This window comes from Sesamum indicum, linkage group LG2 (assembly GCF_000512975.1).
Source record: "Sesamum indicum cultivar Zhongzhi No. 13 linkage group LG2, S_indicum_v1.0, whole genome shotgun sequence".
NCBI lineage: Eukaryota > Viridiplantae > Streptophyta > Magnoliopsida > Lamiales > Pedaliaceae > Sesamum > Sesamum indicum.
In genome coordinates, this window is record NC_026146.1 from 5432561 (window position 1) to 5452030 (window position 19470).

The window sequence follows — 19470 nt, forward strand, 5'->3', positions numbered from 1 at the left end:
ATCAACTCCATATCAATTATCTACTTAAAGTATTAAAACCTTCAAACAAAACCCCGATCTTTAATTTTTAAGTTTGAAAAGTTACTTTATAAAAATTGCTTTGTGAAAAAAATATCTAAAATGCCAAAATCACAATTTGTCAAAGCTTTGCTAATTCTAATTTTATTTGTTGATCGAACTCTTTTTATTTTTGTAATCCTAAAGTACCTGGGGTTCATTTTCTTTTAATTTTATTTATTTGTCAAACAAAGTAAAATAAATTTATACATACATATAATTACCATATATAAATATATATTGACTGTATTTTTATTAGTTCATCAGCCCTTTTGATTTTATTAATTGTATATTATTTTACTTAAATATATATATTCATGTATAAATTTATTTTGGAAAACTAAAATAAATCAAAGAGTTAGATAAATAAGTGAAATTAGAATTAGAAAAAAATTCGAAAAAGGATGATTTTGGTATTTTAGAAACCTCTTCATTTTATTTTTTTTTGAAAAAAAGTGATTTTTAAAAAGGTAAAATGAACTTTTCAAACTTAAAAATTAAGGATTGAGGGGTTTTTTTTTTTTTTTCTAAGATTTTGAATACTTTATAGAGATAATTAATATGAGTTGAATACTTTAAAAGGGGTAACCATGTAAAAATGACATTAAATGCCCCAACACCGTCAGTTGGAATTAGCTACTAGTTGATGTATGCCCCTAGGACCACGTCTAGCTACCTCTATCGCCATCACTTCAACTTCTCAATTCTAAATTGGGTACCTTCTTACATTCACTTATAACAAGTACATATACATTACGTGTCCAAAAATTGATTTCATACACATTGTGCACGTGAAGTAGAAATGTGAATAATATCTTGTCAATTTAAAGTATGAGAATCGAATTTTTGCCAAGCATTGTCCTATGACCACATCTACCACGCCTGCAAGAATTTATGCCAACTACCTACCTAGGGACATACATATGTTGCTACTATAAGGGAAACACCGAAAACAACAAAAATAACACAAAACAAAGTAAACAATGGAGGTGCAGAGAGTGCAATCCGTTGCTTCCCTCTCTAAGAACACAGACACCATTCCTTCTGAATTCATTAAGTCAGAAAACGAGCAGCCGGCCGCCACCACCTTGCATGGGGTGGTCCTAGAGGTGCCGGTCATCGACATAGGCCTTACCGATGATTCCAATGAAAAAATGATTGTTGAACTAATAAGCGAAGCGAGTAGGGATTGGGGGATATTCTAGGTGGTGAACCATGGTATCCTTGATCAAACCATATCCAATTTGCAACGAGTCGGGCAAGAGTTCTTTGAGCTGCCGAGAGCAGAAAGAGAGTTGATCGCCAAGACTCCTGAGTCCGGAATTGAAGGCTTCCACCCTGCAGAAAGAGGTGGAGGGCAAGAAGGGTTGGGTGGATCATTTGTTTCACAAGATATGGCCACCTGTTGCTGTCAACTACAGGGTTTGGCCCAAGAATCCACCTTCTTACATGTCAGTGGTTGTTTCAGTACTAAAGTATTTTTTCTTAAAGATTTGAGAATTGGTAAGAAAACATGATGATTATATGGCAGAGAAGCAAATGAAGCATACTGTGAGACGCTGAGAGAGGTGTATGATAAGTTGATAAAGTGGCTGTCACTAGGGCTAGGGCTGGAAGAGCAAGAACTGAAGGTGGCTATGGGGGAAAAGACACCATATTTCTAATGAAGATAAACTACTATCCGCCGTGTCCCCAACCCGACCTGGCCCTCGGAGTCACCATCCTCGTGGCTCACACCGACATGTCGGAAGTCACCATTGTGACGTCCGTAGAATTTTTCACGTAATTGGGAGACTAATTGGTAATTATTAAAAATTTAAATTTAATTAATAAATAAATTATAGATTGAATTTGGGATATAACAAAACTTGAACGGATTAAATTGGAGTTCGTGATAATATTTGAGGGCAAATTATATTAGGAGGGACGTGAAAGGTATTTTAAAAAAGTTTAAAACTAAATATAATATATAATAATAATAATAATAATGATAATAATAATAACAATAATAATAATATATAAATATATGTACATAATATATAAAAGAAGGGGGGAGTTGGCACCGCCTCAACCCCCCCACTTAAAAAAATATATATATGTGTGTGTGTGAATTCATATTCACACACATGCTTTTGCATAACCAGCTCTGGAATATTTCCGCAATATTTCAGTATGAAATATTGATTTTAATTTATATTAATTTATGTAATTATATTATTTAATTAGTTCATTTATTAAATGTTGATTGTATTAAGCGATATACTATTTAATCGGAGTACTTTATGATTTTGACTATTTAAATTAGTACCGAATTAAATACCAAATCGGATATAAAAATGAAATCGTTGGTTAATTAGATTATTAAATTTATTAGATTTGAATGTTGCTATAGTCAATTTATATAATTCCATCGGAATTGTTAACCAAATACGCAATTCTACGTATTGTTATTTAATTAAATTATATAATAGCGAGAAATTGATAACAAATTCGTAGGAATATTCCGAAAATTATAATTAAGATATAATATATCGTTAAAGAGGAAGAATGATGTTTTAATGATAATTTAATTTAAGGATGTTATTAAAAATGATAGTTATAAATATATAAGGGTTACATTAAATAAATTCCTATGAATCACTTGATAAATTATAAATATTTTTATGAAGCCTATAGTGTCTAGTTATTGAGAAGAGCTAGAACGAAGATTTATATTTCGATAGAAGTGGAATATTAAAAAAATTATTGGAAATTGTACGAATAAGATTTAATATTATATTTAAAAGAAATTACGATATTCTCGATATATTATTTGTATGTGGTATAACTCATTATAGGATACGGGGTGAGGTGAAAGGACTGACAATTAGCGATTGAGTAAAAAGAAACGTTGTGAGGTTGAAGTAAGTAAATAATTAGCATTATCTATATATGCTTTCTATATTTGTGGTTTTACTGTTATATGAATTTGTGGTTAATGCTGCCATTGATTTGTGTGAAAGTATATAAGTGATGAATGATTTGATTTGATTGTCGATATTGTGTACGTGGAATGTGGAAATACGTTGAAATATTATGTTTGTTGTTTGATGTGTTGTGGGTGTCTGAAAATGAGAATGTAATGATATATTTTTTACGTTACTAGTTGTTTACAAGAATGGTGATATGTGGAAATGAGGGAGTGGGGGAAATTGAATATAATTGTGGCGTGAATACCCCTTGACGTGTTGAAAAGCCTATAAGGCGAAATGAAATGAAAAGAGCTTTGATGCGATATGAGAAAAAAAAGAAAATGAAAAGAGCTTTGATGCGATATGAAAAAGATGTGATGTGAAAGCTATGATGCGAAATAAAAGAGCTATGATGCCAATTGAAAAGAGCTATGAAGCGAAATGAGATTGATCAGCCGACTGTCAAGGGGATTCACTTAAATTTATATAACGGTAAGATTGAGTTGACGGGAAAAACACAATATCACCTTCTGGTAAGTAAACTAGGAAAAAGAAAATTTAATTGATTATTTTATTGTGAGATAGCTATGTGGTGTACTACAATTGATTATGTTGTAGTTAAATTGACTGTAATCCATGCATGTTGCCTACTTGTCCTGTTTGGGCTGTGTTTGATATACATATATAGATAGGGCTGATTATTTACTTACTGAGTGGCAGGCTCATCCCTCTATCGATACTTTCTTTCAGAAGTAGACTTGAGGTGTTTGACTGTCGAAGATTAGGTCTACGCGCTATACTCAGGCAGGTCGGGCCAGTATGCTGTTTTCTCTTCGTTGTCAGTTAGAGTGCAAATCATATTTTGTTGTATAGAGGGAACGTAAGTATGGAGATTACTTGTGGTGTTTGATATGTATATATATATAATGTGGGTTGACTATGTCGTTATGACGTTGTGATTACGTATGCATATTGATTAGATGATTATGTGCATTTATATATATAAACATAGGGATTACTATAAGTATGACGTTTAGGGTAGATATAGCCCTTGTAGCGAAGGGGATGCTACATTAGATGATATCAGAGCAGGGATTAGATTTCCTTGGGATAGTAGATGAAATGTTATTTTATACTTAAGGTGTATATGTTAGGAATCTACTCATATGTGTGTAATTTTTATAGGATGGAGGCATCAAGAGAAAACGCTGCTGGCCCAACTGAGTCAATAGAGTCTGTGCAGGGTCATGATTCAGGATCAGAACATTAGGGGTTAGAATCCCAAAATAGAAATGCCCCACAACTAGAAATAAACCCTTTTATGCAACAGTTTATGAAAATGATGCAGAGGATGGCTCCATCGCCACAATCACAACTACATGATGCAGTTATTGATAAAAATTATGAAATAGTAAGGAGACAGGGGGCGAAGGTATTTGCCGGTACAATTGATCCTGTTGAAGCAGAGGAATGGCTGAGAAATACGGAAAGGGTGTTGGACAGGATCGAGTGTACTTTTGAGCAAAAGTTGAGGTATGCAGTGTCCTTACTGGAGAAAGATGCCTTAGATTGGTGGGAAACAGTCCCAGGGAGCAGGAACCGACCAGCCACTTTGACGTGGACTGACTTTTTGAAAGAATTTGCTGACAAATATACTCCGCCAGTCTGTAGAAATCGTAAGAAAGTTGAGTTCCTTGAATTAAAGCAAAATGAGTTATCTGTTGCTGAATATGAGCTACAATTTGTGAGATTGTCAAAATATACCCCAGAAGAAGTGAGTACCGATGAATTGAGAAGAGACAGATTTGAAAGGGGGTTGAGACTTGAGATTCGGGAGAAAATAGCAATCAAACCTCCAAGTTATGGTGCACTGCTGGAAGCGGCACTGAGGACAGAGGAGACATCCACTGAAAGGAGCTCAACTGAAGCTAAACGAAAGAAATTAACAGGTAACCTGAATCCTACGGTGGGACAGAGTGGTGCATTTTCCTTTAGGGGTTCTGGTTCGCAGAGAGGTTGGTTCAGAGGCCGAGGAGTAGGTCAGACTAGCAGGTCTTCTTCAGTATTTTTGAGTAGAGGCGGGCCTACTTCGGTTAGATCTGGAGCAAGACCAGGTTCAGCCAGATCGTTCAGTGGAAGATCTATTCCCTCTTGTGCTAACTGCGGTAGGAGACATATTGGTGAATGTTGGGGAGTTCAACCAATTGTATGTTACCGTTACCATCAACCAGGACACATTATCAGGGGCTGTCCTACATGCAGGGATAATTCCAGAAGACCTCAGACTTCAGAGTTTAGCAATGTGGGGGAAAAAACACAACGGGCAGGTACGAGCAGAGGACGAGGTAGAGGTGGTCGAGGTAGCGGGAATCTTTCCATGACGTCAACAGGACAAAGTAGTCAGCTTCAAGCACAAGCTAGGGTGTATGCAATCACAAAAGAACAAGCTCCTACGGCACCCGAGGTTATCACTGGTTCCTTCTCTATTTGCGATTTTAGTGCACATGTAGTGATTGATCCAGGATCTACTTGTTCATTTGTATCACGTGATTTTGCATCTCATGTACATGCTACAATAGAACCATTTGAACATGATTTACATGTGTCTATGCTTGCTGGTGGGTTTGTGTTAGTGAATACGGTGGTGAGATCTTGTCCAGTAGTGGTGGAGGGTGTTACTTTATATGCAGATTTGGTTGTAATAGACCTTAGGAAATTTGATGTCATCCTGGGAATGGACTGGTTAGCTAGTAATCATGCTCTAGTGGATTGTCAAACAAAAGAGGGGATGGTTGAAGTCAATGGGCAGATGAAGACGGTTATAGTGGGGGAAAGAAAAGTGATACCTAACTGCTTAATTTCTGTTGTGACCACTTTTAATCTGATTAAAGAAGGGTGTGAGGCGTATCTAGCCAGTGTGCACAATACCATGAAAGTTAGTCAGGGTGTATTAGACGTTCCAGTGGTGAGGGAATTTCCTGATGTTTTTCCTGATGAATTACCTGGACTACCACCTCATCGAGAAGTAGACTTTGAAATAGATACTATTCCGGGGGCAGCACCTATTTCAATTGCATCGTATAGAATGGCTTTGTCAGAATTGAAAGAATTGAAGAAGCAGTTAGAAGAGCTATTGGATAAAGGGTTCATCCGACCTAGTATTTCACCGTGGGGTGCACCAGTATTATTCGTAAAGAAGAAGGATGAGAGTATGAGATTATGTGTCGATTATAGACAGCTGAACCGAATCACAATAAAAAACATGTATCCTTTGCCACGGATTGACGATCTGCTTGATCAGCTAAAGGGTGCCACTGGTTCTCTAAAATTGATTTGAAGTCAGGATATTGGCAACTACGGATTGAGGAGGAGTCAATCCCAAAGACAGCTTTTAGGACCAGATATGGCCACTATGAATTTGTCGTTATGCCATTTGGATTGACGAATGCCCCTGCAGCTTTCATGGCTCTGATGTTATGCCATTTGGATTGACGAATGCCCCTGCAGCTTTCATGGCTCTGATGAACAAGACGTTACAACCATTTCTTGATCAATTTGTGTTGTGTTTATTGATGATATTTTGATATATTCGAGTAGTCCCGAGGAACATGAACAACATTTACGGACAATTTTACAGATCCTGAGAGAGAAACAGTTGTACGGTAAATTCAGCAAATGTGAGTTTTGGATGGAGGAAATTGTTTTTTTGGGGCACGTTGTTTCTAAAGAAGGGGTACAACCTGATCCAGCAAAAGTTAAGGCTATTTTAGAATGAGAACAACCTAAAGATGTGTCGAATATCAGGAGTTTTCTGGGATTGGCTGGTTATTATAGAAGATTTGTAAAGGACTTCTCTATAATCGCAAAACCTCTGACGAACTTGTTGAAGAAGAATGCACCATTTAATTGGACTGACAAATGTGCTCAGAGTTTTGAGGAGTTGAAGAAGAGACTCACTTCAGCACCTATCCTTGCTTTGCCGTCTGGAATGGAGGATATGTGGTACTTACTGACGCTTCACGACAAGGACTTAGGTGTGTTTTGATGCAGCATGGGAGAGTTATAGCTTATACTTCGAGGCAGTTGAGGCCACATGAGATAAACTATCCGACCCATGATCTGGAGTTAGCAGCCATAGTACATGCATTGAAGATCTGGAGGCATTACTTATACGGAGAGACGTTTCAAATATTTACAGATCACAAAAGTCTAAAGTATATCCCAACACAGAAAGAATTGAATTTGAGGCAAAGAAGGTGGATGGAGCTTTTGAAAGATTGTGACTGCACCATTGACTATCATCCCTGGAAGGCAAACATTGTAGCAGATGCTTTGAGTAGAAAGACGGTGGACCAACTTGCGGGTATGATCTGCTATAACATGGAGTATTTGACTGCCAGAGCTATGGATGTACACTTTAGCATTGGTGTTGATATTCTACTGGCTACGATACGAGTAAAGCCCTCCCTCAAGGATAAAATTAAAGATGCACAGGCTAAAGATCCATATCTACAGAGGATGAAAGCTAAGGTGCAAAAAGGAAAGAGCGATTAATTTATAATTCAAGAAGATGGTACATTGTTCAATGGAAAACGTATATGCGTGCCGAACATAGAGGAGTTGAGAATGGAAATTATGCACGAGGCGCACTACGCACCATATACCATGCATCCTGGCAGTACCAAGATGTATCGGGATTTGAGACCTTATTACTGGTGGCCAACAATGAAGAAAAATGTGGCAGAGTTTGTAGCGAAATGTGTAACTTGTCAGCAGGTAAAAGCAGAACACCAAGCACCAGCTGGTAAACTTAATCCTTTGACTATACCTGAATGGAAGTGGGAAAAGATTACTATGGATTTTGTAATTGGGTTACCACGTACATTCAGAAGACATGATGCTATTTGGGTGATTGTTGACAGACTGACTAAATCGGCACATTTCCTACCAATCCGTCAAAATGATTCCTTGGATAAGCTCGCTGAATTATATGTTTCAGAGATTGTGAGATTACATGACATTCCTACCCCTATAGTTTCTGATAGAGATCCCCGATTTACCTCTCATTTATGGGGAAGCTTGCAAACGGCGCTAGGTACAAAATTGCTTTTCAGTACAGCGTTTCATCCTCAGACCGATGGACAGTCAGAAAGAACGATTTAGACATTAGAGGATATGATGAGAGCCTGTGTAATTGAATTCAAAGGAAACTGGGATGATCATCTACCACTGATGGAATTTGCTTATAATAATAGTTTTCATTCCAGTATTGGTATGACTCCATATGAAGCTTTGTATGGAAGGAAATGCCGAAGCCCGATCTGTTGGGATATTGAAGGATTGAGACAGCTTGAAGGGCCGGAGTTAGTCCAAGAAACAGTGGACAAGATAAAAATAGTTAAAAAGTGTTTGAAAGCAGCACAAGATCGGCAGAAAAGTTATGTTGATAAGCATCGGAGAGAGATGGAATACGAAGTGGGGGAAAAAGTCTTTCTAAAAGTATCACCATGGAGAGGAATCTTGAGATTCAGAAAGCAGGGAAAGCTGAGTCCGCGATATATTGGGCCATATGAAATTCTAGAACGAATTGGACCACTAGCCTATCGGTTAGCATTACCGACAGAATTATCGCAGATACATGACGTGTTTCACGTTTCTATGCTACAGCGATACCGATCCGATCCTAGTCATATTTTGCATGAGCCAGAGATAGAAATATCAGAGGGATTGACATATTTAGAAGAGCCAACAGAAATTCTGGCTCGGAGTATAAAGAAGTTAAGAAATAAAGAAATACCAATGGTGAAGGTCAAATGGAGTCACCACTCTCCAAGGGAAGCCACTTGGGAAGTTGAGGAGAACATGAGAGAGAAATACCCATATTTATTCCCTGAGCCGGTAAGTTAGTTAAATCTCGAGGACGAAACAGTTAAATCTCGAGGACGAAATTTTTATTAGGAGGGGAGAATTGTGACATCCGTAGAATTTTTCACGTAATTGGGAGACTAATTGGTAATTATTAAAAATTTAAATTTAATTAATAAATAAATTATAGATTGAATTTGGGATATAATAAAACTTGAACGGATTAAATTGAAGTTCGTGATAATATTTGGAGGCAAATTATATTAGGAGGGACGTGAAAGGTATTTTAAAAAAGTTTAAAACTAAATATAATATATAATAATAATAATAATGATAATAATAATAACAATAATAATAATATATAAATATATGTACATAATATATAAAAGAAGGGGGGAGTTGGCACCGCCTCAACCCCCCCACTTAAAAAAATATATATATGTGTGTGTGTGAATTCATATTCACACACATGCTTTTGCATAACCAGCTCTGCAATATTTCCGCAATATTTCAGGTATGAAATATTGATTTTAATTTATATTAATTTATGTAATTATATTATTTAATTAATTCATTTATTAAATATTGATTATATTAAGCGATATACTATTTAATCGAAGTACTTTATGATTTTGACTATTTAAATTAGTACCGAATTAAATACCAAATCGGATATAAAAATGATATCGTTGGTTAATTAGATTATTAAATTTATTAGATTTGAATGTTGCTATAGCCAATTTATATAATTCAATCGGAATTGTTAACCAAATACGCAATTCTACGTATTGTTATTTAATTAAATTATATAATAGCGAGAAATTGATAACAAATTCGTAGGAATATTCCGAAAATTATAATTAAGATATAATATATCGTTAAAGAGGAAGAATGGTGTTTTAATGATAATTTAATTTAAGGATGTTATTAAAAATGATATTTATAAATGTATAAGGGGTTACATTAAATAAATTCCTATGAATCACTTGATAAATTATAAATATTTTTATGACGGCCTATAGTGTCTAGTTATTGAGAAGAACTAGAACGAAGATTTATATTTCGATAGAAGTGGAATATTAAAAAAATTATTGAAAATCGTACGAATAAGATTTAATATTATATTTAAAAGAAATTACGATATTCTCTATATAGTAATTGTATGTGGCATAACTCATTATAGGATACGGGGTGAGGTGAAAGGACTGACAATTAGCGATTGAGTAAAAAGAAACGTTGTGAGGTTGAGGTAAGTAAATAATTAGCATTATCTATATATGCTTTCTGTATTTGTGGTTTTACTGTTATATGAATTTGTGGTTAATGCGGCCATTGATTTGTCTGAAAGTATATAAGTGATGAATGATTTGATTTGATTGTCGATATTGTGTACGTGGAATGAGGAAATACGTTGAAATATTATGTCTGTTGTTTGATGTGTTGTGGGTGTCTGAAAATGAGAATGTAATGATATATTGTTTTACGTTACTAGTTGTTTACAAGAATGGTGATATGTGGAAATGAGGGAGTGGTGGAAATTGAATATAATTGTGGCGTGAATACCCCTTGACGTGTTGAAAAGCCTATAAGGCGAAATGAAATGAAAAGAGCTTTGATGCGATATGAGAAAAAAAAAAATGAAATGAAAAGAGCTTTGATGCGATATGAAAAAGGTGGTGATGTGAAAAGAGCTATGATGCGGAATAAAAGAGCTATGATGCGAGTTGAAAAGAGCTATGATGCGAAATGAGATTGATGAGCTGGCTGTCAAGGAGATTCACTTAAATTTATATAACGGTAAGATTTAGTTGATGGGAAAAACACAATATCACCTTCTGGTAAGCAAACTAGGAAAAAGGAAGTTTAATTGATTATTTTATTGTGATATAGCTATGTGGTGTACTACAATTGATTATGTTGTAGTTAAATTGACTGTAATCCATGCATATTGCCTACTTGTCCTGTTTGGGCTGTGTTTGATATACATATATAGATAGGGCTGATTATTTACTTACTGAGTGGCAGGCTCATCCCTCTGTTGATACTTTCTTTCAGAAGTAGACTTGAGGTGTTTGACTGTCGAAGATTAGGTCTACGCGCTATACTCAGGCAGGTCGGGCCAGTATGCTGTTTTCTCCTCGTTGTCAGTTAGAGTACATATCATATTTTGTTGTATAGAGGGAACGTAAGCATGGAGGTTACTTGTGGTGTTTGATATGTATATATATATAATGTGGGTTGACTATGTCGTTATGACGTTGTGATTACGTATGCATATTGATTAGATGATTATGTGCATTTATATATATAAACACAGGGATTACTATAAGTATGACGTTTAGGGTAGATATAGCCCTTGTAGCGAAGGGGGTGCTACAACCATCCTCGTGCATAACCAAGTTCAGGGGCTCCAAGTTTTCAGAGATGGTCACTGGTATGATGTCAGGTACATTCCCAATGCCCTCATCGTGCACATAGGAGACCAGATTGAGGTACGTCTGCTCACTTAGCTTTTTGTCATGATTTCAAGATGATTTTGCCGGGTTAAATATCGGTTCATGCACGCTGGCTCTTCCTGTAGACAGATACTGAGTAATGGAAAATACAAGGCTGTGTTCCACAGAACCACTGTGAACAAGAACTGCACCAGGATGTCAGGGTCGGTGTTTCTGGAGCCACCGGCAGAGCTTGAAATCGGGCCTATTGCAAAGCTTGTGAGAGAACAAAGCCCGACAAAATATAAGACCAAGAAATATAAAGAATATGTTTACTGTAAGCTCAACAAGCTTCCCCAGTGATCCTGCAAAACCTGGATGTATGAGAATTGCATTTTACGTGCCACAATTAGTTGTTTTTGCTATCCTGGTCTCATTGTCTTTGAACTGACCACATCGGATTCATAATTGCAAAAATTTTGTAATTTTATTCCAAAGCTTTGATTCCATTAAATTTCTTATGAAAACAACCTTAATCTTCTCAAAACTTAATTATCGGACCTTATAACATGAACATGTTATTTCTATGAAAAATTTAACGGAATTAAAGTTTTTAGGACTAAAATTGAAATTTTTTTGGAGTTATATAATACAATGCAGTGAGTTAAAAAACAATTGAACCAAATTAAATCACAAAGAAGCTAATCACTTATAAGACACAGAATGCAATTTTGCTCTAGATGTATCAAGAATCTATATTAGGCTACTGAATATATATTGCTCTTATAAATTATGCGCTGTGGTGGTGGTTTTAATTTGGGTATTATGTATTGTAAATCTGGAAACTATGGTATCATATTGAGAAGCTTATTTGCTTTTTTTATTTGGATATTGAGAAGCTTATATAATCTATTTATGTTGACAATCGCATTGGTACAAGGGCAATAAAGGTACTTTACATCTAGATCTATATCTATAATATTTGTATCTATATTGTATATTTATATATAGAGTAAAGTACATCAACACCCTTAAAATTTGACATAAGCCAATACATTCCTGTTAGATCAAAATTTATATTTATCCTCATTGGGGTTTGTTCCGTCTTATATTTAACTCCACCGACAGGATTTTGGTAAATTTAAGATTATTCTAGTATATATAAAAATATGAATTCATATAAACGTTTTTTTAATTTTTTTTATTTAACTAAATTAATTTCTGTTATGGATAAAAATATAAAAAAACAAAAACGAAACTTTTTCTTTAAAGAAATTAAAGTTTGATAACATTCATAAACATATGCGTGTCTCAAACGTTACATATCTAGAAAAATTAATTTGTTTGCTACATGAATCTTAAAACAAAAATGATAATATTTAGTACTATTTATGAAAAAAGGGAACTATGCAATTTAACTTTATAGAATATGAGAAATGAATAAAAAAAAAGTTGTAAAAAAAAATTAACAAATTTTTCCCTGTGTGCTGAAAATTAAGCAAATTACACCCTATCAAACTATTGATTCACATGAAATTTTTATGCTCAATTTACAATCACATGGAAATAAATTGTATTTAACCTTATAAAAACAATTCCGACACAATGCGACGAGAGTATATTTTACTAGTGCAGAGTTCACAGATCCTGAACAAAACCAAGAAGCACTTGGGTTGAAAATCATTCAACACTGTGAACAGCGACAAGGAAGAACAACCGTGCTACAGTACTCCATATGGAAGTTGAAACCGCCCTTTCCATAAACTGGAGGAGGGAATAAGGCCTTGAAAGAAGCATGTTATGTCCTAAGACAAACCAGAGTAAGAACAGAAGACTATGTTCTGTAAATGCCAATATATCGGTGTAGCTATTCCCCTCGGAATTTATACGAACAAGGGCATTTCCTGCAATAAGATTTATCAGCATCTTGTAATGCCAGCAGCTGGTTTAGTTGCAACTTCAAGTTCAGTATGGTTTACTGCAGTGAAGCTGGCACCAATCTTGTTAATGACCGAGTCGGACTGACCGACAATAGTGATGCCACTGTCACATAAGATCTTTGCTTGCAGCGACTTAGGAAGACGGTGAAGCCTGGTGATCTTGTCTAATTGTAGCCCCTGGCCCAGACGGGCACAGAGTATACAAGGGTTCCCAGTGCAAATGAGATTGAAAAGGTAATTGCTGCATAAGCATAAGCCCTCCATGGATGTGTGCTTTCTCTCATCGCATGGAATTCAGCAATGAAAGTTGAAACCGTACTTAGACAACCAAGTAGTCCGAATTGGATCTCGGATGCAACAGTGTTACAGTTCGTAGATTTAACCTGCGAAGAAAAAGACTCAGTGTTAACGCAATAGATATTATGTTACTTTGGTGCTAATTCCCATTATACTCGATCCTTACCGCTTTCTTTAGTGTGGCGAGTGCAGCCATAACACAGGCTGCAAGAACATTGGCAGCAAGAGTCCCAAAGGGCATCCATTTTACCATGCCGTTTTTTCCTAGGCCACGCCCATTAAGACGAGCCAAGAACCACCTAATCCAGACACCAAAAGGTCCAACCATGCAAGCTAAGAACAGCTGAGCCTCACTGCTACCAGTGTTAAACTCATCCTTCTCTAGACTTCCAAATATACCCCATAAGAGGCCCAGCATCAACAAAAGCATCACCATAAATGTCAAGACACAGCGGTACGAATTTGAAATACAAGCACGAAAGCAATTACTAATGGCACAGAAGGATCTCATATTTGATTGTCTGTAAACCCATTTGAACCCCTTGGCAGTCTCAATCCCAAAAATGATGGAATAGGCAACCAGAAACAAGCCTGGAAAGATGCAAAAAGTTCAATGACAAGATTAAAACATGTCAACCATAACAAGAACAAAGAACGTGTGCACGGCTTTCCATTATGAAAAGATCAATAAGGAACCAGTCTTGTATCTCATGAGCTTGAAAAATTCTTCCCTTAATACTTTTTAAGTATAATTACCTATAAGAATGCCAAGCACAGCAAAGACCCATCGACCTTCAACGCTGAGGTCAAGCATCTTTTGGTTCCAACCACTGAAAGTTGTAAGGCTTCCAAGGAAACCAGTTGTCAAACCAATAGCTAGCTCATCTGAAATTTTCAAAAGGTCTCCTTTGAAAACAACTCCTAACCCACCCATCAGAAATGAACCAACCTGCAAGAGTAGACATTAGCATCAAATACAGCACAATATCAACAGAATCACCATATAGAAACAGGGAGCATATAGGAGTTAGAGGGCAACCATATTCGAAGGGAGATCAAGATACATGTAGCTCCCATCACTTGTTGCACCAACTACCTCAGGTCCAAACAGTTTTTGGAGGCCATATCTACCTAGAACCTGGCCGAGATATCATAAGGAAAAGAAACTTACAATGGTACAAAACACACTGAAAGAGAATCGTATGATCATTCGGAATTCGTATATATCCATCTGCAAATGTTAGCTGTAATATTTAGTAAGGGTGATGTAAGCCACCAATTCTAGGAACCATCCATATACAGAACGGTTTAGTAGATTACCCCGAGAATTCCAAATACAACAAGAGAAAGCAGACATGTAATGTACTCCAACAACCAAGGAACTTCTTTCTCATCCTGCAAAGAAGCCAGAAAGAATATAAATCACCTGATCAACCTACTAAAAGTTAAAAAACTTTGCAATAAGTCCTGCAAGAGCACTAAATTCGAAAAACCGATGCACGGTAGAGGGCAAAAGAAGAAACACACTTTCTTTTTTTCTCCAGATTGAATAATTGCATCAAGAGAAAGGGGAGATATGTTTTCCAAAGCTGATGGAGTTACTGGGAAAGAAGTATTAGTGTCCTCTGGAATAGGAACGACGATTCCATTTTCTGCCACATTATCCAAGGAGAAAATACTCCTCCCACTTTCACTGATTCTGTTGCTGTGAAGTGCCCTATCCCCGATATCCCCAGATTCAGAGACAGACTCACTTTCAACGGAATCATCATTTTGTGCAATGATATACTGAAAGAGCGCCTCCTTGAAGAACTGGAATGACTCAAACGACCAAACGCTAGAGGAAAGCAAAAACAGAATATATGACTGAGACAAGTTCTTCGACAAATACCAAAAAACAAAACAAGACAAAAAAGCAACCAAATAATAATTATTACGAATCAACCTTGTGATCTGACAAATTATTGCAGGAAGGTGCAAAAATATAGTATCTATCAAATTTATAGCTTAATGTTCAGTTATATAAGCAAGAATCAATAGCCTATTTATGAATAAAGAATGGCTATCAACCTATGAGCTCTGGGTATCATTTTCTTTCGACATTAGGAAACCTGAGCAATGTGTAGAACCATGCAAGTGAAACATCAAGAGTCCTTTAGACTCAAACATCCCGTACTCCTGCAAATCTATACTTTTCGACTGTTAGTTATAACTTCCTTTTCTAAATTTGGAGCTTTTGTTCCCAATGGTCAATTTCTGTTAGCATGGAAGTAAATCTTTTGTCCTATCCTTTTTGCATTTTGACGTTCTGGTTTTTTTTTTTTTTTCTAGGGTAGCAAAAATAGATCCTATATGTCAATTTTTTCGCAATTTTAGCCAATTAAATTGATTAATGACAACAAAATTAAGCCTGAAATTAAAAGATCAAAATAACAAAAAATTAAAAACTTACAAGATTTGTTCACTACCTCAAAAAGTAAAGTACTAAGATATCAAAATGTAAAAATATAATATAAAAATGGATTAAATACAGTTATCATCGTTAAAGTATCAACTCCATATCAATTATCTCCTTAAAGTATTAAAATCTTCAAACAAAACCCCGATCTTTAATTTTTATGTTTGAAAAGTTACCTTATAAAAATTGCTTTGTGAAAAAAATATCTAAAATGCCAAAATCACAATTTGTCAAAGCTTTGTCTAATTCTAGTTTTATTTGTGATCGAATTCTTTTTATTTTTGTAATCCTAAAGTACTTGGGGTTCATTTTATTTTAATTTTATTTATTTGTCAAACCAAGTAAAATAAATTTATACATACATATAATTACCATATATAAATATATATTGATTGTATTTTTTATTAGTTCATCAGCCCTTTTGATTTTATTAATTATATATTATTTTAATTAAATATATATATATTCATGTATAAATTTATTTTGAAAAACTAAAATAAATCAAAGAGATAGATAAATAAGTGAAATTAGAATTAGAAAAGAAAATCAAAAAAGGATGATTTTGGTTTTTTAGAAACCTCTTCATTTTTTGTCAAAAAGTAATTTTTATAAAGGTAAAATGGACTTTACAAACTTAAAAATTAAAGATTGAGGGTTTTTTTTTAAGATTTTGAATACTTTATAGAGATAATTAATATGAGTTGAATACTTTAAAAGGGGTAATTGTATTTAACCATGTAATAATGACATTAAATGCCCCAGCTACGTCAATTAGCTACAAGTTGATGTATGCCCACGTCTAGCTGCCTCTATCGCCATCACTTCAACTTCTCAATTTTAAATTGGGTACCTTCTTACATTCACTTATAACAAGTACATATACATTACGTGTCCAAAAATTGATTTCATAATTCATACACATTATGTGTACGTGAAGTAGAAATGTGAATAATATCTTGTCAATTTAAAGTATGAGAATCGAATTTTTGCCAAGCATTGGCCTATGACCACATCTACCACGCCTGCAAGAATTTATGCCAACTACCTACCTAGGGACATACATATGTTGCTAGGAGGTGCAGAGAGTGCAATCCGTTGCTTCCCTCTCTAAGAACACAGACACCATTCCTTCTGAATTCATTAGGTCAGAAAACGAGCAGCTGGCCGCCACCACCTTGCATGGGGTGGTCCTAGAGGTGCCGATCATCGACATAGGCCTTACCGATGATTCCAATGAAAAAATGATTGTTGAACTAATAAGCGAAGCGAGTAGGGATTGGGGGATATTCCAGGTGGTGGACCATGGCATCCCTGATCAAACCATATCCAATTTGCAACAAGTCGGGCAAGAGTTCTTTGAGCTGCCGAGAGCAGAAAGAGAGTTGATCGCCAACACTCCCAAGTCCGGAATTGAAGGCTATGGAACTACCCTGCAGAAAGAGGTGGAGGGCAAGAAGTGTTGGGTGGATCATTTGTTTCACAAGATATGGCCACCTGCTGCTATCAACTACAGGTTTTGGCCCAAGAATCTACCTTCTTACAGGTCAGTGGTTGATTCAGTACTAAAGTATTTTTCCTTAAAGATTTGGGAATTGTAAGACAGCTAATGGTATATGCAATGTCAGGCCTAGTGCACACTATAAGATACATGATGGATCCAATAACATTAGAGTAAGGAACATTTTCCATTTTGGCTTTTTCACTGTTTGTTTTAGGATTTTGGTCCTTGTGAAATTGAAAATGCGCAGCTAAATGCACTGAAGTAGGTTTGGCATTTTCCATAGAAAATCTTTTCAAAACAAACAAGATGTACGATTTTTGATTCAAAAGTATAGTAGATTTTTCTCTATTTCTAGAATTGTTCATACCAAGAATTTGCTTTGCATTTCGAAGATCTTTCATTTAAAAAACTTTACATAACTGATTTTGTAAATCACTGATGAGTTGAAAACTAGGACAAGCAATTAGCATATCATCAACATATAGAACAAAATGGATAGGAATGTTATCCACATGTTTAAAATAAAGCCAATGATCATAATGACTTCTATTGAAGTTCAAGGAGTGCATGAATGAATCAAATTTTTTATTCCACTGTCTAGGGGACTGTTTTAACCCATACAAAGACTTTTTTTAACAAACACACATAATCAGGCTTAGATTTATAAACAAATCCAACAGGTTGATTCATATAAATGTTTTTATCCAAGTCATCATGTAAGAAAGCAGTTTTAATATCTATTTGTCTTACTTCCCAATTGTAGTGTGCAGTGAGAGCAAGAATAATACGAACAATGGTGTATTTAACAACAGGATAAAATATTTCATTGTAACCGGTTCCTTCCTTTTGGGTGAACCCTTTAGCTACTAGCTTAGCCTTGTGTTTGATGGGGTTTTCTTGTTTGATTTTAAAAATCCACTTGCAGTCAACTCTGCAGACATTTTTGGGCTTGGGAACTAAGATCCAAGTTTTGTTGCCTTTTAAAGACTATTTTTCTTCGTTCATGGCACTTAGCCATTGTTTTGATTTCATAGCTTCATCAGTACTAGTGTGTTCAGACAATTAGTATTAAAGGCTGTATCAAAATCCCTAAATTTAGTAGGAACCCTAGTTTGCCTCCTATCTCTTTCTCTAGAAAGCTGATAGTGTTCTAGCGGATTTTGTTCTGTGTTTAAATTTTCCGCAGTTGTTTGTTCTTCTAATGTGTTTTCTAACCCTACCCCCTGTTAGTTATACCCTAGATTATTCTTCACCTTATTAAAAATTGTCTCATTTTGTTTGGGTTGTGTTTTATCTAAGTACGGCATTTTGTTTTCATTAAAAGTGACATCTCTAATAATTAATACTTTAAAACCGGGTTGACTACGAACCCAAAGTCTATAACCCTTGACCCCTTTAGGAAAACCAATAAAAACACATTTTATAGATCTAGGTTCTAACTTATCAAAGTTTTGATGAACAAATACAGAGCATTCAAAAACACGTAAAGCAGATAAATCAAGTTTTTTACTTGACCAAACAGATTCAGGAGTTTTTCCAGACAATGACACAGATGGAGACATGTTAATTAAATGAGCAGCAATAAGAACAGCTTCACCCCAAAATATTTTAGGTAATCCAGAACTAATTAATAAGCATCTAATTTTATCAAGTAATGTACGATTCATACATTCAGCAATTCCATTTTGTTGAGGGGTGTAGGGGTTGGTTTTGTGCCTTTTTATCCCATACTTATCATATAGATCAGAAAAGTTTTGAATACAAAACTTAAGACCATTATCAGTACGAAGAGATTTTAACCTTTTACCAGTTTGATTTTCTACCAAAACTTTCCATTTTTCAAAATTTACAAAAACTTATGATTTGTGTTTCATTATAAAAACAAAAACTTTTTTTTGAATTATCAATGATAGACATAAAATAACGATTTACACCATGAGTGGGTATATTTGAAGGACCTTAAACA

General features: G+C 35.2%; 1 protein-coding gene and 1 pseudogene across 1 annotated transcript; one reads left to right on the top strand and one right to left on the bottom strand.

Annotated features, from left to right (window-relative positions):
- On the top strand, positions 1041 to 11671 carry LOC105155398 (annotated as a pseudogene).
- On the bottom strand, positions 13034 to 15677 carry LOC105155465 (fluoride export protein 2-like). The gene is made up of 7 exons (XM_011071340.2): positions 15657 to 15677; positions 15073 to 15423; positions 14866 to 14940; positions 14585 to 14683; positions 14302 to 14494; positions 13712 to 14136; positions 13034 to 13631 (listed from the first exon to the last, which is right to left on the bottom strand). The coding sequence occupies exons 1-7, from the start codon at positions 15675 to 15677 to the stop codon at positions 13413 to 13415; spliced, it is 1383 nt and encodes a 460-aa protein (XP_011069642.1). The 3' UTR covers positions 13034 to 13412.